The sequence below is a fragment of the Odocoileus virginianus genome, chromosome 4 (genome assembly GCF_023699985.2).
Source record: "Odocoileus virginianus isolate 20LAN1187 ecotype Illinois chromosome 4, Ovbor_1.2, whole genome shotgun sequence".
NCBI lineage: Eukaryota > Metazoa > Chordata > Mammalia > Artiodactyla > Cervidae > Odocoileus > Odocoileus virginianus.
The window spans coordinates 48,755,001-48,781,393 of NC_069677.1; the positions used below are offsets into that span (position 1 = coordinate 48,755,001).

The 26,393-nt window shown below is 35.7% G+C and overlaps 1 protein-coding gene across 3 annotated transcripts in view; it reads right to left on the reverse strand.

Moving 5' to 3' along the window:
- The window catches only part of RSRC1 (arginine and serine rich coiled-coil 1), a 394,770-nt gene that overhangs the window by 73,637 nt on the left and 294,740 nt on the right, over positions 1–26,393 (reverse strand). For 2 of the 3 annotated variants that reach the window (XM_070466516.1, XM_070466517.1), the window contains exon 7: positions 41–109. The exons of the other annotated variant lie outside the window; for it this stretch is intronic. In XM_070466516.1, coding sequence (XP_070322617.1) covers positions 41–109 — 69 coding nt within the window. The remainder of the gene's footprint in view (positions 1–40; positions 110–26,393) is intronic. 3 annotated transcript variants of the gene reach the window in all.

Consider the following 26,393-nt stretch of genomic DNA (forward strand, 5'->3'; position numbering starts at 1 on the left):
ACTGTGACTGCTTTGAAACAAAATGAATACATGTCTTTACCTTCTTCCTTTCTTCTCTTTGCTTCTTCTTCATTTCTTTCTTTGGCTTTCAATGCTTCATCAGCTTTCGCTGAAACAAAAACAGTAAAATTTCTGTGTTTATTTTATGCCTACATTGTGAATGAAAATACTGGGAGAAGGAGAAATAAATTCATTACATATTTTTTGTGCAGTAGCCAGAAGGAAAAAAATGGCTGAAAATCTGAAATATACCTTTTACAATCTTTATTCAGATCATTTACAATATTTATTTAGAATCTTAGAGGCTTAGTTCAACATAATCTCTGCATCAGAAAGAAAATGAATTTAAGCAACATACGTCTAATGATGGCATAAAAACTGGGAAAAACTGTTGGTCATTAAAAGTCATCTGACTTGTCAGTGAAATGCATCTGTTTTAAACTTTGGAGAAGAGTTAAGCTACAATCCACATTTTAAATATAAGAAGCTTGCCATATCTTTGGAACAGTATCAAATTAGGTAGCGCATTATTTTTTTCACTGCATATCATAGTAGCAGTTCTTTATTCATGTTATGACAGCATTTGGTAAAAAGAATCTTTTTCCCTCTAGAAACCTCTTCCCTTATTACTTAATTATCTACTAGTTGCTCAACTGCAGGGGTTTTCAAACACTTTACTACAGATGTTAGAGAAGATTAAAAATATACAGCACAGTAACAAGGGACTATCAATATACTCTGTAAATTAATTAAATTTCTGTTCCAGCACATCATTTATTCCAAAGCATTAACGTCTCAAAGGAGCGATTCTCCTTTATTGCCAGCTTACTGCCTGATGAGTGAACTAAGTGAAAATAAGTCTCTAATAGCATTATAGTTGATGAAATATTAAGTTAAAAAAAGTATTGCCTCGTCAAAAGAAAAAGAAATCAAACTGTGCTAGCATTAAACTTTGGATGAGCCTTTATTATAAATAACAGCAATGTAAACAGTGATTTAAAAATTAAACACACTTACTTTTCAATTTTTTGCTGCATATATTTTCCTATGCAAAATCAACATATCCTTCTGAAGTATAAAACCGGGCTTAAAGAGTAATTTAAAGAAAATACACAGCACATACTTAACTATTTTTCTTCAAAAGTTTGATTTTTCTTCACTGTCAACACTGACACTTTCTTAAAATATAAAACTTATATAGTGGTGTTGTGAAGTGCTATATCCAATTACACAGACATCTGTTTCCATTTACAAGCTTTAATACATACTTAGACTGCATTTAAAGTCATGAAATATTAAAACTTTTATGCCACTCTGTATCATTGCAAGAATCTATTAAATTAGATAATAAAAACAAACCACCAGTAACTCTAAAGACTTTTACTTCATTTACACTTTATTCTCCCTGGTAGAAGGACAAGGATAATAGAAATTCCATTTAAATTCAATTTTGGTTATATGTGTAATTGTAGATATACCCCTTGAGTCATGTAAAATGCTCAGCTTATGTTTCTTTCAAATTATCCCGCTCAGATTCACATTCTACTCCTTACAACCATCTTCAATATGTATTAGCAGAGCTCATTAGACTGAAATTTAATAATGCAAACATCAGGTGGATTTCAAGAACCTCCATTAACAACGTAAGATGGATTGCTTATATATAGCTCTTGGGCCAACTGGGCACAATTTAAATTCAATAAACCACCCTGCCTAAATCTGATTTATCTATTTCACTAGGCTGGTTTGTCCTTTCTTACTGATTTGTTGGGCAATTCATTGGAATATTGTTTTATATGGTTTTCTTTAAACTGCAAATGGCTGTTGTGCTGTGGTTAAATATTTTATGTAATTGAGCTTCACAATGTCAATCAAGATTCCAAAGTAAGTGTTTGTGTGTATAAATTTTAAAAAAAGACTCTGAATTATGGAAAAATATTAAAAGCACACTTGAAAATTTTTATCAACAATCAATACAGATATGTTCTCTACAAAGGATATCAATGAACTCACTTGAATAAAATTTATTTATTCAAACTGAGTCATTAAGATAAACTCCTCCTCGATTACTAAGGGAATTTGGAAGTAATTCCAAATTATTTTTTTCCTTTCTAACTGCTTTATGGTATTATTGTTTATATGTGAAGAGGGAAGAATATATGGTCATTCAAGACATGACTTAGTTTATCCTGAGATCTCTAATATTCTGTAAAGGTGGCACAGTTTGTGGTAGCTGAACCACAGAATTTGATACCAAAGAACAACTGGTAAGTGGTATGATCTATTCGTATAACTAATGATCCGTCCTTTCGGATTTTACAGCAGAGCGTTTACCAAAAGTACTTGTATCTTTCACTAGCCTTGCACATAACTTCCAGTGTCTCGGCTCTTCCGAAACGCCTCAGGCTATCGGCGCCCTCCGGCTTCTGCTTCCTTCCCTACCCAACCTGAACTCCAAGATTATCATTTCAATTCCACGTTTATAAACACCCTCATTTCCCTGATACCTTTGTTGCTGTGCTAAGCTGCTACCAACACATCTGGCCATTTTTACTTTTGCCATATAAGCTCCCTACAAAATGGTATATAAATGTTATTGACTATAACGATTTAGAAATTACCTGGATCCTTCCACATTGCTCCTTCTTATCAGCATCCACAGCTGATCTCTGCTCTTGTTTCCTACAGGTTACTAAGCTTTCTCCACTGGAAGTGCCAATAATCTCACGCCAGCTCCCCTGACTCCCTTATATTGTCTCAGCTTCACTCCCATTCACCTCTAAATTTTTATGTGCATCATTCCTTATCTCTTCTTTTTGTCTTGTTTCAAAAAGTAAATCCATCCACTTATGCTTTAGAACCTATCCCTTTCTGTATCCTTTAGGGTTCTTTCTGCTTCTCAAGGTTCAAACTCACTCTTCTCTATCCTCAGACTATAAATACATTCAAGTCTCACAAATCCTATACAATATTTACTCTTCTGTCAGCCAAGCTACTGCCTTTTCTTGTTCCCGTTAGATTTTTGCCCCAAAGCTTTTGTAATGGTCCCTCCAAACTCTATCATAGCCAAGTCTAATGGTTATTTCAGCTTTATCCTCTCATCATCTCTCCATCTTTCCTTAAACAGCTAACCAACCACATCTTTATTAAAATGCTTTCCTAATTCTAACAATTCTTTGTCAGCCTTTTCTGGCTGCTGTCTCTTTTACCCACCTTTCATTTCTTGGCGTTCTGTTGTTAAGCTGCCTTGTAGGTCATCTAACATGTAATCTATGTGTTTGTCATAACTCCAGTTCTGGCCTCTTTTCAGACAATCAGAACATTTTCCCCAACTATTTCCTGAATACTTCCACACAGATATTTCAAAATTGTGTCCACAACTGAACTCATAATTTTTCCCTCAGACTTGATCCTCTTTCCTTGGTATCTGCTGTTTTCTCTCTCAGATTAGAAACCTTTGTGCCACTATCCTCCACATCACATCCTCATGCAGTACAGACTGACCAGGAGTTCCATCAGATTCCACTCCACGGATTAACTCCAGAATTCATCCAGTCCTTTGCATTTTCATTACCAATATTCACAGTTAGGCCTCATCTCTTGAATAAAAAAGGAGCTCCTATTTCATCTATGTACTTTTAATACGGTCCGTCTAATGAACTCTTTATATTATCACCAGAGCAAGGAATGTGTTCCTTTTATGCATCTCCAGCAGCAAGCACAGTGATATCTAGAACATAAAATGCTCAATAATTACAAAATAAATAAATCTAGCATTCTAAATACAATCATATCACACTACCTCTTGAAGGCACCCTGTTGTGCATACGAATGTAAATCCAATCCCCTTAGCATGCCATCTAAGGACTTTCACAGTTTGATCTCAATGAATTTTCTAGCCTTATCATTCACCATTTTTTTTCCCCTTCTCTTTGCCACAATGACTTAGTTCCCTAAGGATTGAACCTATGTTCCCTGCAGTGGAAGTGCGAAGTCTGAACCACTGGACCCAGGGAAGTTCATTATTCACCAGTTCTCTTTCACCACTTCAAGGATGCATGGCCTTGTGGGACCACGCTGCGTTTTGTTTGTATTACCATGCCTTGTTCTTGCTGGCGTGCTCACCTCATTTTCTCATTGAGAAAATCTTACCAGTTTTAGTTCAAATGTCACCCTCTTCTGTGAATCCTTCCCTGATTCATACTCCTTGTCTTCAAATGGATCTGACTACTCTCTACTTTCTTCTCAGGCACTTCACTACCTTCCTTAATGGAATGAACAACACTTTATCCCTACAGGAGAGAAAATATTCTTCTCTTTGAGTGCAGCACACAAAGTGTGACAGAAATTCTTCTTCATGAGACTTTATGCAGACTACATTTTTCTAATCTTTCTTGGAGAATTTACTTTCATTCAAGCCATGAAATGTGAGTATAAGTGGAAGTGTATCATGTTTCCATACCTGGCCCGCAAAAAACTCTCAATCCTCAATCTCTTGCCCTATCCATTGGCTGAACAGAGGACCAGTGGAAGGACACCCACAAGATAAAAGAGATTTCGTCACTGCAAGGAGCAGTGCTCTCCTAATCTCTTTCTCCTTTGAAGACATGATCCCATTTACTGAACAAAACAAAGAACATGAATATACTTGCAAATGAATAAAAAGAGGACAGGAGTATGCATGGAAAACATTTAATTTACTAGCCTAAGCTTCAATGTGGCAGAGCAGGGTTTCTACCCAAATCCAACAGGTGTGCCCTATATTATATTTGCTGTTCTTTAGTCGGTAAGTCACGTCCAACTCTTTGTGATCCCCGTGAACTGCAGCATGACAGGCTTCCCTGTCTTCCACCACCCCCCCAAGTTTGCTAAAGCTTGTGTCCATTGTGTCGATGAGCCATCCAACCATCTCATCCTCTGTCATCCCATTCTCCTCCCGCCTTCAATCTTTCCCATATCAGGGTCTTTTCCAATGAGTCGGCACTTTGCATCAGGTGGCCGAAGTACTGGAGCTTCAGCTTCAGCATCAGTACTTCCAATGAATATTGAGGATTGATTTTCTTTAGGATTGACTGGTTTGATCTCCTTGCTGTCCCAGGGATTCTCAAGAGTCTTCTCTAGCACCACACTTCAGAAGAGTCAATTCTTTGGTGTTTAGCCTTCTTTATGGTCCAACTCTCACATCTGCTTACAAATAACTGTGAAAAGATGAGAAGCGAAAGGCAAAGGAGAAAAGGAAAGATATACCTATTTAAATGCAGAGTTCCAAAGAATAGCAAGGAGAGATAAGAAAGTCTTCCTTAGTGATCAATGCAAAGAAATAGAGGAAAACAATAGAATGGGAAAGACTAGAGATCTCTTCAAGAAAATTACAGATACCAAGGGAAAATTTCATGAAAAGATGGGCTTGATAAAGGACAGCATGGTACGGACCTAACAGAAGCAGAAGATATTAAGAAGAGGTGGGAAGAATACATAGAACTATACAAAAAAGATCTTCACAACCCAGATAATCAAGATGGTGTGATCACTCACTTAGAGCCAGAAATCCTGGAATGTGAAGTCAAGTGGGCCTTAGAAAGCATCACTACGAACAAAGCTAGTGGAGGTGATGGAATTCTTGTTTAGCTATTTCAAATCCTGAAAGATGACGCTGTGAAAGTGCTGCCCTCAATATTCCAGCAAATTTGGAAAACTCAGCAGTGGCCACAGGACTGCAAAAGGTCCATTTTCATTCCAATCCCAAAGAAAGGCAATGCCAAAGAATGCTCAAACTACCACAGAATTGCACTCATCTCACATGCTAGTAAAGTAATGCTCAAAATTCTCCAAGCCAGGCTTCAGCAATACGTGAACCAAGAACTTTCAGATGTTCAAACTGGATTTAGAAAAGGCCGAGGAACCAGAGATCAAATTGCCAACATCCGCTGGATCATCGAAAAAGCAAGAGAGTTCCAGAAAAACATCTATTTCTGCTTTATTGACTATGCCAAAGCCTTTGACTGTGTGGATCACAACAAACTGTGGAAAATTCTGAAAGAGATGGGAATACCAGACCACCTGACCTGCCTCTTGAGAAATCTGTGTGTAGGTCAGGAAGCAACAGTCAGAACTGGACATGGAACAAGATTGGTTCCAAATAGGAAAAGGAGTACGTAAATGCTGTATATTGTCACCCTGCTTATTTAATTTATATGCAGAGTACATCACGAGAAACACTGGGTTGGATGAGGCACAAGCTAAAATCAAGACAGCCAGAAGAAACATCAATAACCTCAGATATGCAGATGATACAACCCTTATGGCAGAAAGTGAAGAAGAAATAAAGAGCCTCTTGAAGAAAGTGAAAGAGGAAAGTGGAAAAGTTGGCTTGAAACTCAACATTCAGAAAACTAAGATCATGGCATCTGGTCCCATCACTTCATGGCAATTAGATGGGGAGCAGTGGAAACAGTGACAGACTGTATTTTTTTGGGGTCCAAAATCACTGCAGATGGTGACTGCAGCCATGAAATTAAAAGATGCTTACTCCTTGGAAGAAAAGTTATGAGCAAGGTAGAAAGCATATTGAAAACCAGAGACATTACTTTACCAAAAAAGGTCTATCTAGTCAAAGCTATGGTTTTTCCAGTAGTCATGTATGGATGTAAGAGTTGGACTATAAAGAAAGCTGAGCACCAAAGAATTGATGCTTTTGAACTGTGGTGTTGGAGAAGACTCTTGAGAGTCCCTTGGACTCAAGAAGATCCAACCAGTCCATCCTAAAGGAAATCAGTCCTGAATATTCACTGGGAAGACTGATGCTGAAGCTGAAACTCCAGTACTTGGCCATCTGATGCGAAGAACTGAGTCATTTGAAAAGACCCTGATTCTGGGAAAGATTGAAGGCAGGAGGAGAAGAGGATGAGATGGTTGGATGGCATCACCAGTTCAATGGACATGAGTTTGAGTAGGCTCCGGGAGTTGGTGATGGACAGGGAGGCCTGGCGTGCTGCAGTCCATGGGGTCGCAAACAGTCAGACATGACTGAGTGACTGAACTGAACTGAACTCACATCTATATATGACTACTGGAAAAACCATAATTCTGACACTATGGACTTTGTCAGCAAAGTGATGTCTCTGCTTCTTAAACACTGTCTAGGTTTGTTATCGCTTTTCTTCTAAGGAGCAAGCATCTTTTAATTTCATGGCTGCAGTCACAGACAGCAGTGATTTTGGAGCCCAAGAAAATCAAGTCTGTCACTCCACTTCTCCCATCTATTTGTCATGAAGTGATAGGACCGGATGCCATGATCTTCATTTTTGAATGCTGACTTTAAGCCAGCCTTTCCACTCTCATCTTTTACCTTCTTATAGAGGTTCCTTAGTTCCTCTTCACTTTCTGCCATAAGGGTGGTGGTATTTGCATACCTGCAGTTGCTGACCTTTCTTCCTGCAATGTTGATTCCAGCTTGTGCTTCATCCAGCCTGGCATTTTGCATTATATACTCTACATATAAGTTAAATAAGCAGGGTGACAACATACAGCCTTGATGTACTCCTTTTCCAGTTCTGAACCAGTCCACAGTTCCATGTCCGCTTCTAACTGTTGCTTCTTGACTCGCATTCAGGTTTCTCAGGAGGCAGGTAAGGTGGTCTGGTGTTCCTATCTCTTAAGAACTTTCCACAGTTTGTTGTGATCCACACAGTCAAAGGCTTTAGCATAGTCAATTAAGTAGAAGTAGATGTTTTTCTGGAATTCTCTTTCTTTTTCTAGGATCCAATGGATGTGGCAATTTGATCTCTGTACCCTAATATTCCATCTACAAAGTGAAAAACATTATTTTCTCAAGATAGTGAAATTTTGTGATGTTCTACTGTCAGTTTTGGAAGCCAGAGAGAAATGTTCTAATGAACTGCAAATAAAAACATCTAGCAAAGTGTATTTTCCTGCTTATTTCAGTTTAAAGTAATTTCTGGTGCTTCTTACACTAACGGTAAGAAAATGACCAAGACACTAGGGTATTTCAGAGGCACGGCCATGTCAAAATATTTTAAGTACCTAATGTAAAACACGGTGGTTTATAATCAGGATACTAGTATTATATCTGGCATTGTCCATCCCATCCTTCAAATGTATATAGACTTTTCTGAATTAGCTATCAACACACATTAGAGAAAGTTTTCAAATATTTTTTAATTTCCACTACATTTACCGTGGCACATATTTACTCAGTTCAAACATTTTCATATGCTTACCAAAAAAGTATAAGTGAAAGAGACATGACGTAAACAAACAATTAAGTGTCATTTCTCCCCAAATTCTAAGTACAGTAAGGTATTTTATCTAGGTAAGTTATTATTATACATATTTTATTAATGAAGAAATAAAAGGTCCAAGAATGTTAAATAACTAGCCAAAGGTCAGAATGACTAAGATTCAGAGCTTGTAAATACTAGTTAAATGCTTTTTAAAAGTCTATTTCTTACTTCTTCACTCGCTTTGAAGAAAAGTAACCAAAATTAGAGAATAATGAACTGCTTCCATGCTGTTTACTGTTTGTGGAGAAATTGTCTATGGAGAAACATTTATCTGAATATACTTTATTCAAAATCACATGCAAAATTTGAAGAGGCCTCTTGCTTCGTAATAACCATTAGTATTTGTTTGCCTTATTTGCTTCATATATTTAAGGTGGTTAAAAAAATATATCTAGAGAGTTTCTCCTCATAGTACTATGTTAAATCTCACATGCATTTGAGGCTGGAGCAAATTTCAATAATTCTGAGATTTCATCCACATGTCCTTCTACCAAAATACAGTAGATCTTCTAAAGTGATACAATGATTAGTTCTATCTATTAAGTATGATTCTGATTACAAAGTGTTATATAGTACCATTTTTCAATAATTCTTGTGTCTCTTGTGTTTCACAAATTTTTGTGTCACTGCAGTAAATGATGGCTCTAAGTAAGAAACAGCTGAGTAAATGCATTACTAATTTTCATGCTATGTGTCTGTGAGAGAGACAATTAGCAAAGAGTGAAAGGTGACATTTACATTTAGAATTTAATTTCCCCTGTTGATGGTTAAGGCAGTTTTCATTTTAACCTAGAGAAGAAAAACCAGGTGATGGTAAAGTTTAGTTTGGCTGTTCCAGGGTCTCTTTCTAGGTCTAACAGAAAGGGGAGAGTGATAATAAGTGTCTGTTGGAAGAGGTACAAAGGTGTAAATGCTGAAATAGATTTTCAAATATATCAGCTCATCTGTTGGCAAGAACTACTATATTTTATATTTTTAATGCCTTGGTAGGAAAAAAGTATCATTGTTAGTAGAAAGAAAACAACATTTAATCATTAGCTCTTAAAAATGGTGGTGGTTGGTGCTTCATGAGAAGAAGTTTATAAGTTTATGTGACAAATTATATTAGTTTTGGATCAAGGGTGGCATATATACCTCAAAATAAATAATTATAAATCTAACAATTTGGTTGAAGAGGACGAAAGTTTTGAATTCAAGGAAATGATCTTACTAGTAATCCCACACTTGCAAAAACCTTATTCTTCTTCACATATTTGAAAACAGCAACCCCCAGAGGTTTCTAAAAGTCTAGAAATAGGAACTTAAACATGACAAAAGAAAAAGATATTTAGACCATAGTATATTTGTATTAGATAAGAAATAGTTAAGAATGACTTTCAGAGAGAAAAATTATAATATAAAAATGTAATGTTGAGAGAATCCTAATAGGCTGTTATCTTCAAGGTTTCCTCAGATGTTTTTGCTGGGTTTTACCTCTAGTTTTTGTACTTATCTAGACCACAGCACAGTAAAATAATCTAAAAACTCACTAGTTAATACTATCAAATTCATTTATAGATTTACAGATGAACACAGCTGCTGCTTCTGCATATTTAAAAGGCTTATATAATGATGGTTACAATACTAGCTCTTGCAGTGCCTCTGCCTCCTTTGCACACACAGCATAGAAAAGAGATTCATTAATTTTAGGTTCTTATTCCTTGCCAAGTTGCACCATTAGTAAACACTGCCAGGGACTTCTCTGGTGGTCCCGTGGTTGAAACACCAGCGCAGGGAACACAGGTTCAGTCTCTGGTCCAGGAGGATCCCACAAGCAGGGGGACGGCTCAGCCCATGCTCCACAATGAGAAGCCACTGCACTGCAACTAGAGCAGCCCCCACTTGCCACAACCAGAGAAAGCCCACACATAGAAATGAAGAGCCAGTGCAGCCAAAGGTAAATAAACAGACTGAAAATAAACATTTCCAATCCAAATGGTGAGAGAGACAGACATACTGTCTTGCATGGCTTAGAACAACAAAAAAAGTGTCCATGTAAAAACGTTTAGTCATTTCCCATATTTGAAATGATTATTCTGAATCTGCCTCAAATAGCATCAGGGTCAATAGCAACTACAACTGAAAAACTATTTTACAAACATGAAATCGTAATTATTGCATAGCTATTGCAAAAAAAGCCATCTTTCAACATTAGTAAATGCTCTAAAAATATTAATTTTTGCTAGATCACCTTACAAGCAGGTTTTTTTCATTAGCTCCTTCAAGTGTCCAGATTTACAAAAAAGACAAAAGATGACAGAGAAAATTCTCCAGCAGAATACTGTACCCTAGTCATTGAGCTAAGTGCTGAAGACTGAGAAATAAAGACATTTAAGTTAAGACAGGGAAAAATAAAACCAAACACACACACCTGTGTACAGGTACTCTGGAAGTAACAAAGAAAGAGGATATGATCGAGGAAGACTTCCAGGAAGAGGTGATACTTGGGCTGCCTATTGTAGGATAACTTAGTTAGGAGGACAGGACAATCATTTGGTTCATGAAATCTAAATGAACCAGCTCAATTATATTTTATGTTTCATTTTATGGTTACAATCCAGATCAGATGGGCCTTGGAATAAACAGTAGTAGAAAGCCAGGAGGTATGCTGTCAAAGGATCCAAGGAGGGACATCTGACCAGAAATTAGTTACCTAAAACAAATCTAATCCTACTAGTACTGCTTAATAAAGGATAGCTTGTTCTTTTTAAGTTAAATTATGAAGTCGGAAAGTCATGAATGGACATATGACTATGTCCATAAAGGGTGCTGTCTACTGCCAGGAAGACTACCAATTTAAAATAATCACAAGTCAAGAATGAAGTAACAGTACAAATCACATGTGATTCATATTCTCAGAAAATCATCAATGTTTGAAGCTAGAAGGAATCTTCAAGATGACACATGGTATGTTCCATGGCATACTAACTTCTCACGATTCCTCATTTAAATAAGGCTTCACAACACTGGACCTTAGACTAGACACAGTACTGAACCTTTCCTCCTGGAAAGCTACAGTGCTCATCAACAAATTAAAAGCTCTGAGATATTTTGCAGGTTGAAACATTTGTTTAACATAGTTTAGCCTGTGTTTCCCCAACTTTATTTTACTAAAGAATGATTCTTTTCCTGTAATATAAATAAACAAAGAACATATTTTAGGAAATGCTAATCTAGTCTAATGCTTTCACCAACTCATTTTAAATTTTCCCTAACTCCAATTTTGAGTCATAGGAGTGCTTTATCATTTAATTTTTTTTTTTTTTTCAAAAAAACCTCCCATTTGAATATTTGGAGACAGAACTATTAACTTCCAGAGCATAATTATCCTCAAGTCTAGAAACGATTCTTTAACACCTCATACTTTGTTATATAATAATTCAAAAGATCATTTATATTTACTTCTACAAATTGTGAAAACAGTAATAGTAATACATGGTGGTGATGGTGAAAAATTATGGATATTGAGATGTAAAAGGAGAGTTTTATTTTAAACAGTTTGTGTTGTAATGTGTGAAGTTCTACAGCCTTCTGCTGTGCTTATACATCTCTTCCCCAGTTGTGCTGATGTCTGATGTCTACACAACTTCCCATTCTGCAACCTGAATAAACTGCCTAGCCATGGTAGTCAGAATGTCATTTACTAAAGTCTTAAGGACAAGTTTTTAAAAACTGAAAACAGTCCAATAACAAAATGGGGATACAGAACTGCTGTGATGTCCAGTCTCTCAAAGAAAAGCAGTACTAGATTTTTTTTTCTTTTTTACAGAATGCTGATAGGGAAAATAAAAATAACTTATCATTCTGTGTTTCTTTGACTTATCACACATCCATCAACTGGATGTCAGTTTGAAGTCAGTGGGCCACCATTATAACTCCCATTCCAAGAAAGATGTTTCAGCATTTCAGAAAAACTCTGGGGTTTGGAGCAATCGAATTATTCCATTTGAGAGAAATTATATTCAAGACTCGCTAATTGATTTGTAATGCCTATTCTTTTGAGTAACTTCAGATATCCTACCAATATACATTTTTAAAGAGTAACTAAGGGAAGCAATCCTTTAAAAATAAAGATCAAAGTCCAGAAATGGCAATGCTTAACTGTACATGTCAGAAATCAATGATGAGATGCAATAGTTTTCATATCAAAAAAATAATGCCATTATTTCTTTTCCTAATTTTTACTTTACTCTTACATTACAAAGGGTGTTTTTTTAAAATAGAATTATATATATTTTCATTTATATCACTTGTTTTCATGGCTTCAATTCTTAAGGGAAACAAAAACTTAGGCAAGCCTACCCTGTGTCAGACACTATGCTAAGTATTTTCAGATATAGCTATTTCACAGAATTCTCAAAAAGTTCCAAAGAGGCTGAATAAGTTGCTAAAGGTTACAATCCTGATAAATAGGTGAGTCAAGAATTAAAACATGTCTGTATGTTCTTCTTTTCATTACACTATAATGACTTTGTAAAAACAGTATGGAAATAACTTAATCTAAAACAAATCTAATCCTACTAGTGCTGCTTAATAAAGGATAGTCTTGTTCTTTTTTAGTTAAATTATTAAGTCAGAATGCAATGAAATTGTACAAAAGTATGAAAGCAAATAATTTAGGGTGAAATTGCTGTACTATTAATAAATATTTTGAAGTTGACTGTTTTCTTTCAGGAATACGAAATGCTCAATATTTAAGTGCATGCCATGATTTTGGTTGCCTCAACTTGAGAGACTCATCATTTAAGTGTGAGGGCAAAAGCTGGATTTCAGTGCTGTAATACATACATCTCTATACTAAAAATGCTAACATCTCTGATAAAATGCACACTATCACTGCCCAGTCCACAAATTTTCCCCAAAGGAGTTTTATGCCATGTCCTGATTTATCCTGTTAAAAGCATGTTTTAAATGCACTTTTATAAACCATATTCTGATAGAGGGGGTTGTATGGCTGCACTACTAATTGAGGAGCCCCTATAATGCTAAAGAATACCACAAGTTCAATTCAGAATTAATAAAACAGATTTTGTTGGGTGACAAACTTTGTTGGAAGCACCCTGGAGGTGTGACCTGGTTTTGGAACAGCCTCTGAGATTTCTACTCCCCAGATCTATGAAATGAGGCACATAATGAAACTCTTGCATTTACTCTCCAGGGTGAACTGTAAACTGGACCAATGCATAATCTTTATCAGCCTATTAATGAAGAGGCATATTCTTTTCTCTCACATGATAGGTGAATTAAACAACAGCAGCACAGTTTAAGATAGAAGAAATAAGGAAAGAAAACCATATCCCTTAAAAATTACAGTCATGATCTATACCAATATTCAGTCAACTAAATTCAGTCCCAAACAGAAACAAGGGACTATAAACAAATTGAAGATCACATAAGTAATAGGTCAGAAATTTCCTGGATTAGGTGTGAATGAGAAATGTAAAAATCATATAAGAAATTTAAGATGTATAAAAGAAACTTCAGAAGCATTTCTTTCTATTATAGGCAAATTTCTACTAGCAAGTTGATGTACTTCATTAATAAAGCAAACTATATATAAAAACATAAAGGTTTTCAGCATTCTTTATATTTTGATAAAACACATTATACCTACATAGTTTATAGATAATAAAATAAAATACATACATAAAATGGAAGAAATTCATATATTCAGGAAAATGGAAATATAGTACCTCTTTTGAAAAATCTTCTCTTATTTCAATTCTACATGGCAGTATTGAAGCAAGAGAAATACTTTCAACAATATTACAATATAAAAGCAGAATTAAAAAAATTTTATAATGAAGATCTTAGTTAGAGCCATTTTATCAGTCTATGATGGTGAGAATTTGTCTTCCAAAACTGGAATGCTGCATTTAAAAACAGAGACTAATAGTGACTTTCTAGTCTCAGTATTGGTCATTATCAGTATTTAACAACCTTTATTTTGTTGCTAGTGAAAAAAAGTGAAGTCGCTCAGTCGTGTCCGACTCTTCTCGACCCCATGGACCACAGCCCACCAGGCTCCTCCATCCATGGGATTCTCCAGGCAAGAGTACTGGAATGGGGTGCCATTGCCTTCTCTGATTTTTTTTTCCTAGATATTTTTTTGTTGTTGCTAGATATTTTCAATTAGGCAGCTTCCCAGGTGACGCTAGTGGTAAAGAATCCCTCTGCCAAGGCAGGAGATATAAGAGATTTGGGTTTGATCCCTGGGGTCAGGAAGATCCCTTGGAGGAGGGCATGGAAACCCACCCCAGCATTGTTGCCTGGAGAATCCCATGGACAGAGGAGCCTGGTGGGCTGTAGTCTATAGGGTTGCAAAGAGTCGGACATGACTGAGGCAACAGAGCACGCATGCATGCATTTTCAAGTAGGCATTCAGTTCAGTCGCTCAGTCGTGTCCAACTCTTTGCAACCCCATGGACTGCAGCACGCGAGGCTTCCCTGTCCATCATCAACCCCTGCAGCCGACTTAAACTCATGTCCATTGTGTTGGAATTGACATCCAACCATCTCATCCTCTGTCGTCCCCTTTTCCTCCTGTCTTCAATCTTTCCCAGCATCAGAGTTTTTTCCAATGAGTCGGTTCTTCACAACAGGTGGCCAAAGTACTGGAGTTTCACCATCAGTCCTTCCAATGAATATTTAGGATTGATTTCCTTTAGGATGGACTGGTTGGATCTCCCTGCAGTCTGAGGGACCCTCAAGAATTTTCTCCAATACAACAGTTCAAAAACATCAATTCTTTGGCACTCAGCTTTTTTTTATAGTCCAACTCTCACATCCATACATGACTACTGGAAAAACCATAGCTTTGACTAGACATAGGTTTGTTGGTAAAGTAATGTCTATACTTTTAATATGCTGCCTAGGTTGGTCATAGCTTTTCTTCCAAGGAGTGTCTTTTAATTTCATGGCTGCAGTCACCATCTGCAGTGATTTTGGAGCCCCCCAAAATAAAGTTTGTCACTGTTTCTCCATCTATTTGCCATGAAGTTATGGGACCAGATGCCATGATCTTATTTTTCTGAATGCTGAGTTTTAAGCCAACCTTTTCACTCTCCTCTTTCACTTTATTCAAGAGGCTCTTTAGCTCTTCTTCGCTTTCTGCCGTAAGGGTGTTGTTAAATTACTGCAATTTTATTTAAGGTAGTGAGAAACTTTAGCATGTATAAGCATCACTTGAAAAGTTGTTAAAACAGATTCCTAGCCTGAGATTTTTTACATTTAAACAAGTCTCAATATATTATTAATTTTTATTTAGAAAATTTTAAATTCATTTTATCCCAAATGTAATTTTTTTTTTTTGGTCGACCTAAGAATTACTTAAAATAATGCTTTTAAAATTGCATGCTATTTGGTGTTATTTATACTCAGGTCTAATTTAATTTCTTTCTCATCAAAGAATGTAACATATATGAAAATTTTTGATACATGTTTAGGTTTATGTTCCTAACTCATATATGGTCAATTTTATAAATGTTTAATCAGCACTTGAAAAAAAACATATTTCCTAACTCTTGAAGTCTCATATGGGTTTATTAGAGCAAGCAAATCTATTAGTTTGTTGCTGTTTCGTTAAGTTTATCTCCTATCAATGATGGCAAGGTTCAAAGTTTATCTTTGTAATTGTGCCAATATTTGCTTTATATATTTTGAGACTATGTTATCAGATGCACACAAACCAGATGTACTAACTTGATGCAAATCACTTACCAACACAGTGTATTCTGAGGAAGGCACTTAACAACTTAATGAAGTAAACACAGGAATCAAAGCAAAATAATCTATAAATGGAAAGCTTATCTTTACCGAAAGATCGAAGCATCCCAGTGAAGATTGCTGAATCAGGATTCAAGAAGCCACATTCTTATGCCAATGAAACCACTGTCTTATTAAGTAAATTTGAAGAAGTGCTTGAGAAATCCCATCAGCAAGATATAGATAATATTACCAATCCTTCTCTTTTGTTTAGAGAAGACATGAAAGAACTGCCATGTGGACAACCTATGGGGAAATTTTCTTCTTTTTATTCTGTTATTTCTAAGATTGTAGATCTTCAAAAATATTTTGAATGGACTTTCCTTCTCTAGTTCATTACTTGACCCACAGTACTCAATATACTGCTATACAGTAGATGCTCAATAAATATATGACTTAATGAAGACTGCCAAGAAACCAAGAGATGAAAATATACCTCATACCCGATTTAGAGAAGCACAGAAATTGAGAGAGTTACAGAGAGTGGCTGAATGATGAAAAACTTAAGTCTTGAAAATTTTTGGTTTGTTGACCAGTTGATTTTCCTTGTCTCAGATGCTCTGAGGACCGGAAGCCAAGCAAGGACATTCAGACCACTTTTCTGAGGGCATCTGATGTGGAAAAGCCTGTAACGTAGGCTCAGTGGAAGCTATCATCTTCCCTAGAATGTGCTCTCAAAAAATGGTCAGAAAACCTCATTTTCCTTAGTATGACCTACAGCACCCTTCACTAAGTGGTCCCAGTCTTTATTTCCCAGTCAGCCACCACTTCATCCCATATGCTTTTTCTCCAAACAATAAGAACTTATTCAATTCGTTAAATATATCACACTCTTACAATTCTGTGGGTTGTTGCTGTTGGTTTTTTTTTTTGGTACCCTAGGCTTGGAGGGTTGTTTTACTCACTTTTTAAATGCTACATTTTACAAGAATCCCTTCCTAACAATAGACTGAGTTAGTTGCTCTGGTAGTACCTCTATTTTGGCATTAATCACATTATACTGTAATCATGTGTTTAATGAATTTGTTTCTTATTCACCTTAGCATCCTCAAAATTCAGTTCAGTGCCAATGAATGTTTACTAAACTTTTGTCAGACTATTTTCAATTCTTCAAAAAAGTAAACAGTGGTAAGACAATGAGCTACAATAGCTAAAGTCATTTATAGCTTCAAAATAGCAAGTATTTATACTGATGTCTGGTTACATATAACAACACACTACTCTAAGAATCTGGCATAATAATATATTGCATCAGATTCCCAACCAAAAGCTTTTAGATATGTTAAAAGGCTGAAAGACGTTTATTAGAATATGATATCTTCAACACCATTATCTGTTAGTGAAACGGCTGAAACCAGGACATAGTGAGTGCTGGGAGGTGTCCAGCAGACGGGTATAGGGACGGATTCTGAAGCCAGACTGCGTCTGCATTCTGGCTCTACTCACTTACTAGCTATGAGACCAAGACACGCATCTTAGCTTCTCCGTGCCTCAGTCAGTTCACCTGAAAACTAAGGTTCATGATGTATATTCATGATGTAATTCATACATTTTTAACCACTTTACAAGTTTTCAGAAAGTAAATCCTTTCTTTGTCACAAAATCTCATTTAAAGAAATATGCATTAAGTACATGTGATGTGGTTTATTTGATATTTCTGAGAAATTGTATAGGATATAAAATGGGTCTATTAAAACTGAAAAAGAGAATATGTACATATATGTGTGTATATTTAATGTTCTTAGATACATTCTGTCCTCTCCTACTAATTTAGCTGTATATTTGCTTTACATTCACAGTATTCTAAAATACAAATTGTTCAACTGTCTTGTGACTTCCTCCATTCCCCGTCAGACTCTTAACCTAGCTAATACTAATTCCTCCTCTTAGGTCTGAAAGGACTGCATTCATTTCTGCAAGCACAGCCAGCTGGACACGTGTCTTTCTTCTACGTTAGACAGCCAACTCCTTGAAGTCAGATATATTACTGATTTCAGTATAGTGTAGTCTAAGGCATAGATTGTTAGTACCTAAATTGCTGTTTATTAAACTAAACTGAAAATTAATGTGTAAAATAATGACTCTGAGGAATAGCAATGTATTAAAATTTTAATTCTGTTCATGTCACTTAAATATTTTATGAACATCTATGACAAAAATGGATATTTAAGAGTTTTAACAGTGTCTCAGAAAACCACATTAATTAGCATATTTCATTCTAGCAATATGAATATTATTATCTCAAGTATAAAATGTGGCACAACTTCAAAAATTCTAATTTCAAAAGTATATGAATTTAATATATGCTTATTTATGTCTACATACATATACATAAACAAGCTACAAATTAAGAGTGAATCCTTCTCTTACCAAAAAATTCATTTAGGATATGATTCAATATTTAGGCTTATATGCTTTAGAAGTTTCCCTGTATAACACATACTGAAGAGCAATCATTATGAATTTTGAATGTTCACAGTAATCAAATATCAAATCAAATAAAACATCTTTGCAATGACAGTAAACAGCCATTAAAATCCTATACTACTTCAAATACAACAAATTTAGATATTTAGGGAAATTTTTCCCCATTAATTATTTCCTTTGATTTCTAATATTAGGTACTTCTTATTATATCATCAACATAAAACAATGACATTGGCAACAGGATTCTTATTTTAAGTTGTACCAATGTGGCCTTAGAATTAAATAATACTATTAATTTAGTAACACTATTAAAAATTAACACATACAAGTGAAGCACCTGAGTGCATTTGTAGTGTTAGAAAACAAACAAACATAAAACCAAGAGTTTTTACTTCATATCCTTGAAACACAACTTTAAAAAACAGACGTTTTAACAAGGCATTATTTTACACCACACATCAGTAGGCCTAGCATTTTTACAGATAACAATATAATTTTGCTGCAAGCATATAAATTTTCCAAATATTTTTGATTTATGATAAAGTATAATTTCATTAAAGAAAAACATTGATATATTTTATCATAAATGGTTAAGTAAGCCTGAGACATTTAAAAGTCTTATACAAAATAGTCATTCTGATTTCATACTATTTTCAATACTTTGAACTTTTCTGTAGAACATACTGTTATCTTGTAATATCTTAAGTTTACAAGTAGAAGAGCATAGTTTTAAAAACTTTGCTCATTTATTGTATTTTGTTCAAGGTAACAGTTTCAGAGATGAAGTGAACAGAAATACTTGTTTTTACTAATACTATTTGTCTAGAAAACTTTGTAAAACAAAATATGATTAATAAACCAATCTTTGTGGACTTATATTTGTGGATTCTTATTCTCTGTGAATTTATTATGAGAAAATTACAGGAATAAAAAACCAGAACTGAGTGTAGAAGCCTACTGCAAATTAAATATACTATAGCTCATACTGGAGTGCCTTGCCATTTCCTTTTCAAAAAAAAAAAAAATCAAACACAAACAGCACTTGAATGTCGCTAGGTGGCGCAACAAGAATAATTTTTCTTTCTGCTTCTACAGTCTGTTGGAATGTTAACAAACTGAATGACAGGACAAAGTACTCAACATCAGTGTCTGCAGAATTCTTATCTAAACTACATTTTTTATCTTTACTAGAGTTGTACTAGTTTATAATAATAAAATAATTTTCAGTGTAAGGAAAGTTCAGTACATATTTATTTTTAATTTTTATAATATTGTTTTGTTTTTTATTGGCTATTTTGAACACTGAAACAGTGTCAGGCTTTTAGGGAAATAACATGGCACTGCTTTATTAAAACCCTGGCCAGAAGTATATGTAGCTTAAAAGTGAAAACTGCTAACAAATTACATCTTACAGCTGTGAAAGCATAATATATAATTTTATAATATACAACATGTTAAAGGTTTTCATATTGAGATTTTTAAGCATCCTACAGTAGAGTTAAAAAGGAACAATCCAGGAATCAGAAGAATTAGATTCTAATTCTAGCTTAGCAATGATCGAATTTGTGACCTGGGCTGAATTTTCCCAGTCAGCTGACAGAGTTGGATTTGCCTAGTTTTAAGGTCCTTTCAGTTTTCAAGAAGATCATTCTAGACACTCTAAAAATGAGTGACAATATATTTTGCCAAGAGATAACTAACATTTTCCTAAGAATAAAGTTTAAATGTATATTTTGCTATAATAGGGTCAAACCAAAAATCAAATTCTGAGTAATTTTAACAGATATCAGAGTCAACAGTTAAGCATTTTAAGATCATTAATTCATCTAGCAAAAACTGTATCTAGAGATATATTTGTTCTTCTCTTTTAGGAGAGGGTAATTTTTAGAATGTTGTTGTTTAGCTGCTAAGTCTTTTGTGACGCCACAGACTGTAGTCTGCCAGGTTCCTCTATCCAAAGGATTTCCCAGGCAAGAATACTGGAGTGGGTTGCCATTTCCTTTTCCAGGAGATCTTCCTGAAACAAGGATTGAAACAGTGTCTACTGCTTGGCAGGAGGATTCTTTACCAATGAGCCATCTGGGAAGCCCAATTTTTAGAATATTTTTAAAATATTTTGATAGATTTTAGACATTTAATTTTCAAACTGTGACTATTAAATCTAGATTTTATAATGGTAATGCTACAACTGTGATACATTCAGAGTTTCTCAATCACTGAGCCACAAATAGGTTACAGGTGTGCTAAAATACCGATCCTCTTAGCTCTCAAGGCAGGGTCTGAAGTGGCTGGAGTTTCACAGCCAGTAGCCTCTGGATAGAAGTGTTCAACCTCTTGTGTCAAGCAAATATTATCCTTTTGCATGTCATGGCATGAGAAAGACTGAGAAGCCCTGCACAGTAGCATCTTTGTTTTATCTTCATCTTATTTACAGTAAGTTACCTAAGAGACCTTTGGAAAACATTACATGTCTCCTTTAAAGTTTCCCAGAGTTAACTTGGAGGCTCCTATATAAAGTTTTCAATAATTACACAATTTCCAGCTGAAATTAATTTCACAAAACAATATGAATACTGATGACTAATAATAAGAGGGTATTTTAACATGGAAAAATATGTACAGCTTCTGTGCTAAATAAGCTAATTTATCTAAAACCTATTTAATTGTAAACAAACATATCATTATGTATGTCATACACTATTTCTTGGCTCATCAATTTTAATACTGAATTAAACTAGCACGGATTTTAATGTGTGGTTTTTCTTCCTTGCTTCTAATATAGGGGACTAAATATAACCTGTAAGAATAAGGGTATATAATTTCAAGTTATTAAATTAATTTGGGAAGAACCATTTGGACATAGCTTCTTTGGCGGCTCAGCAGTAAAGAATCTGCAGGAGCTGTGTGTTCCATACCTGGATGGGGAAGACTCCCTGAAGGAGGGCATGGCAACCAACTCTAGTATTCTTGCTTGGAGAATTCCATGGACAGAGAAGCCTGTCCTACATCTTACGGCCATAGGATCCCAGAGTTGGACATGACTGAAGCGATTTAGCATGCATGCATTTGGACGTATTAATTTACCCAGGTTGGATCTTTTTGCTGTTAGTTGAAAATACGTTTTGTAAGTAACCATAACGTATATGAGCTTCCCGAGTGGCTCAACGGTATAGAATCCACCTGCAATGCAGGAGACCTGGGTTCAGTCCCTGGGTCGGGAAGATCCCCTGGAGGAGGAAATGGCGACCCACTCCAGCATTCTTGCCTGGAGAATCGCATGGACAGAGGAGCCTGGCGGGCTACAGTCCACGGGGTCACAAAGCGTCGGATGTGACAGAGCACGCACTATACTATACAGCATATATAATACAGAGTCTCTAATTTTGTGTGTGGGTTTGTGTATTATTTCTAGGGAAATGTTTTTATCTTATTCCCAAGATTAAGGCTAAAGTCACTGTTCAGTCACTGATGTGAAAAGTATATAATGTTTGGTATTATGAAATATGTGATATGTAATATTTTAGGCTAGTATATATTTTATGGATAATAACAACAAATCTAGAAACAGTATGTGAAAAAAAATTGTGTCAATCTAAAATCATCATGAAAAGCCTCAGGTCTGCAAAACTATGAAAGCTAATCTCAATTCAAAATGAGTTAAATATTAAACAAACTTCTCTAGAGGAAGGGACTGCAGATAGCTTTGTCCGTGTTTTTAGAAAGATTAACATTCTAGTCATAGATCTTTAAGGAAAAAAAAAAGTACACCAAGGAGGGACAATGGCTGCTGGGAAGCAAAGGTAAAAATTGACAGACAAAATTCAGTAATAGCAATCAGAGCAAACCTCCCCTAAGACTCTCTTATGTCCTGGTTACTGCCTGCTGTATTAAGACTGCCTTTCTCATCACTTAATGCTTATTTTCATCACTTTGCTTAAAATATTGATAATCAATTAGGGCTACGTCTGTTTTGCCACAGAATCTGTGTCACAGTCTATCAGACTGTCAGGGCCAATTCAATCCTCATTCAAAGTTAATTTTTTCTTCATAAATCTGCCTTTGGAGGAGTCATTAGGCGCAGAACATAGCCGGAGGTGCAATCACCTATTCTCTTTCATTAGTGGCAGGCAGAGAAGGTGAGGGAGATTATTAGAACTTTGGAATGATCACAAAGCAGCGTGCTGCCTGTCAGATCCCCCCAACATTTAATTCATCTAGCCAACTCACCAGCACTCTTTGCCAACAGTTTTAAATGGACATTATTCATGAACATCTGTGACATGCTGAATATTCTGAACTGGAAATGATGAAAAAGCAATGCCCCCTTTGACTTTAAAATTAATTCTATGGTCAAAACAATTAAGAATATAACAAACATGTTTTGTGATGTTATTTTTAGTCATCTAATATATGTTTCAGAAGCAAAACAATTTACTAAGGCTAATAACACATGAATATATAAGGGAAAATTAATACATAACATAAAAATTCTCAGCATTAAGCAGTATTTTTAAAGCCGATTTTATCTACATTAGAATTGAGCAGATTTTCCCGTTCTAAATGGACTTATATAGAGCCAATTTAGATAAAAAATATTTCATTTGAAATTTTAAAAGCCGACATTTAAAAAAATACTACAAATGTCTTAGTTAGAAGAGGTGTATTAGACCTTTTAGTTATATGAGGAAGAAAGCTGATAGAGAAATTTACTGAAATAAAAGAAACAAGCAAAAAAACTAAGTAAAGAAAACTTAAAACAATACATTTCCATTTTAAAAGCTACAAATAGTTGTATTTTTTAATAAAAAGAAAAACTGGATTGTTTAAAATGCTTTGTTCTTTGGAGTGTCCTGCCTTTTATAATCTAGAAAAATGCTATTAGTTGCTAACCTAGACACTAAAGAAATGCTCTGTTAGCAATAGTTTTTGTGCAGATTTATCTGCAATTTGTTTAAATATTTACTCATAATACCAATCTCACGACATAAAGATTTTAATTACTATTATCAAAGTCAAAATGTTCTAGCATAAAATGATCTTTATTAAACATCAGCCTTAAGAAGTAACTGCTACAGCAGTTCCCAAACTCTGATCCTGACGAGGTACTAAAAGGGTTCTATAGTTAAATATATCTGGAAAACATTTGGTTGGGCAAAATTAAACTATTTCTTTACTGCAGAACTCATCAAAATCTATAATATGATAACGTGTATTATGTCTATGAGGGAGATACAAAATGATGAGTCTCAAACTATTTCATTATGGAGCCATTTTAATATTATTATCAACAAAAGGTCTTCCTAACTTTCTCAGGTGAACTATGACTGCTCTGTCCACACTGAATCTAAAATTATTATTTAAATGTCTTATTTATTTAAAATATGTCTATTGAGTGCACTAGAGAAGGGACTGGCAAACCGCTTCTGTATTCTTGCCTTGAGAACCCCATGAACAGTATGAGAAGGCAAAAAGATAGGACACTGAAAGATGAACTCCCCAGGTTGGTAGGTGCCCAATATACTACAGGAGATCAGTGGAGAAATAACTCCAGAAAGATGAAGAGATGGAGCCAAAGCAAAAACAACACCCAGTTGTGAATGGGACTGGTGATAGAAGCAAAGTCCGATACTGCAGAGAGCAACACTGCATAGGAACCTGGAATGTTAGGTCCATGAATCAAGGCAAATTGGAAGTGGTCAAACAGGAGATGGCAAGAGTGAATGTCGACATTTTAGGAATTAGCGACTAAAATGGACTGGAATGGGTGAACTGAACTCAGATGACCATTATATCTACTACTGTGGGCAAGAATCCCTCAGAAGAAATGAGTAGCCCTATCAGTCAATAAAAGAGTCCAAGATGTAGTACTCGGATGCAATCTCAAAAACAACCGAATGATCTCTGTTCATCTCCAAGGCAAGCCATTCAATACCACAGTAATCCAAGCCTATGCCCCAACCAGAATTGCTAAAGAAGCTGAAGTTGAATGGTTCTATGAAGACCTACAAGACCTTCTAGAACATCCCGAAAATATGTCCTTTTCATTATAGGGGACTGGAATGCAGAACTAGGAAGTTGGGAAACACCTGGAGTAACAGGTGTTTGGCCTTGGAGTACAGAATGAAGAAAGGCAAAGGCTCATAGAGTTCTGCCAAGAGAATGAACTGGTCATACAAACACTCTCTTCCAACAACACAAGAAAAGACTCTACACATGGACATCACCAGATGGTCAATACCAATATCAGACTGATTATATTCTTTGCAGCCAAAGATGGAAAAGCTCTGTACGGTAAGCAAAAACAAGACGGGGAGCTGACTGTGGCTCAGATCATGAACTCCTAATTGCCAAATTCAGACAGAAATTGAAGAAAGTAAGAAAAACCACTGGACCATTCAGACATGACCTAAATCAAATCCCTTACAATTATACAGTGGAAGTTAAAATATAGATTCAAGGGATTAGATCTGATAGACAGAGTCCCTGAAGAATTATGGATGGAGGTTCGTGACATTGTACAGGAGGCAGGGATCAAGACCATCCCCAAGAAAAAGAAATGCAAAAGAGCAAAATGGCTGTCTAAGGAGGCCTGACACAGCTGTGAAAAGGAGAGAAGCCAAAAGCAAAGGAGAAAAGGAAAGATATACCCATTTGAACACAGAGTTCCAAAGAACAGCAAGGAGAAATGAGAAAGCCTTCCTTAGTGATCAGTGCAAAGAAATAGAGGAAAACAACACAATGGGAAAGACCAGAGATCTCTTCAAGAAAATTACAGATACCAAGGGAACATTTCATGCAAAGATGGGTTCAATAAAGGATAGAAGTGGTTTGGACCTAACAGAAGCAGAAGATATTAAGAAGAGGTGGCAAGAATACACAGAACTGTACAAAAAAGATCTTCACAACCCAGATAATCACGATGGTATGGTCACTCATCTAGAGCCAGACATCCTGGAATGCGAAGTCAAGTGGGCCTTAGGAAGCATCACTACGAACAAAGCTAGTGGAGGTGATGGAATTCCTGTTGAGCTATTTCAAATTCTAAAAGATGATGCTGTGAAAGTGCTGCCCTCAGTATGCCAGCAAATTTGGAAAACTCAGCAGTGGCCACAGGACTGCAAAAGGTCCGTTTTCATTCCAATCCCAAAGAAAGGCAATGCCAAAGAATGCTAAAATACCACACAATTGCACTCATCTCACATGCTAGTAAAGTAATGCTCAAAATTCTCCAAGCCAGGCTTCAACAGTACATGAACCATGAACTTCCAGATGTTGAAGCTGGATTTAGAAAAGGCAGAGGAACCAGAGATCAAATTGCCAACATCCGCTGGATCATCGAAAAAGCAAGAGAGTTCCAGAAAAACATCTACTTCTGCTTTATTGACTATGCCAAAGCCTTTCACTGTGTGGATCACAACCAACTGTGGAAAATTCTGAAAGAGACGGGAATACCAGACCACCTGACCTGCCTCTTGAGAAATCTGTGTGTAGGTCAGGAAGCAACAGTCAGAACTGGACATGGAACAAGACTGGTTACAAATAGGGAAAGGAGTACGTAAATGCTGTATATTGTCTCCCTGCTTATTTAATTTATATGTACATCATGAGAAACACTGGGCTGGATGAAGCACAAGCTAGAATCATTTTCCTAGGAGAAATATCAATAACCTCAGATATGCAGATGATACAACCGTTATGGCAGAAAGTGAAGGGGAACTAAAGAGCCTCTTGATGAAAATAAAAGAAGAGAGTAAAAAAGTTGGCTTGAAACTCAACATTCAGAAAACTAAGATCATGGCATCTGGTCCCATCACTTCATGGGAAATAGATGGGGAAACAATAGAAACTGAGAAACTCTGT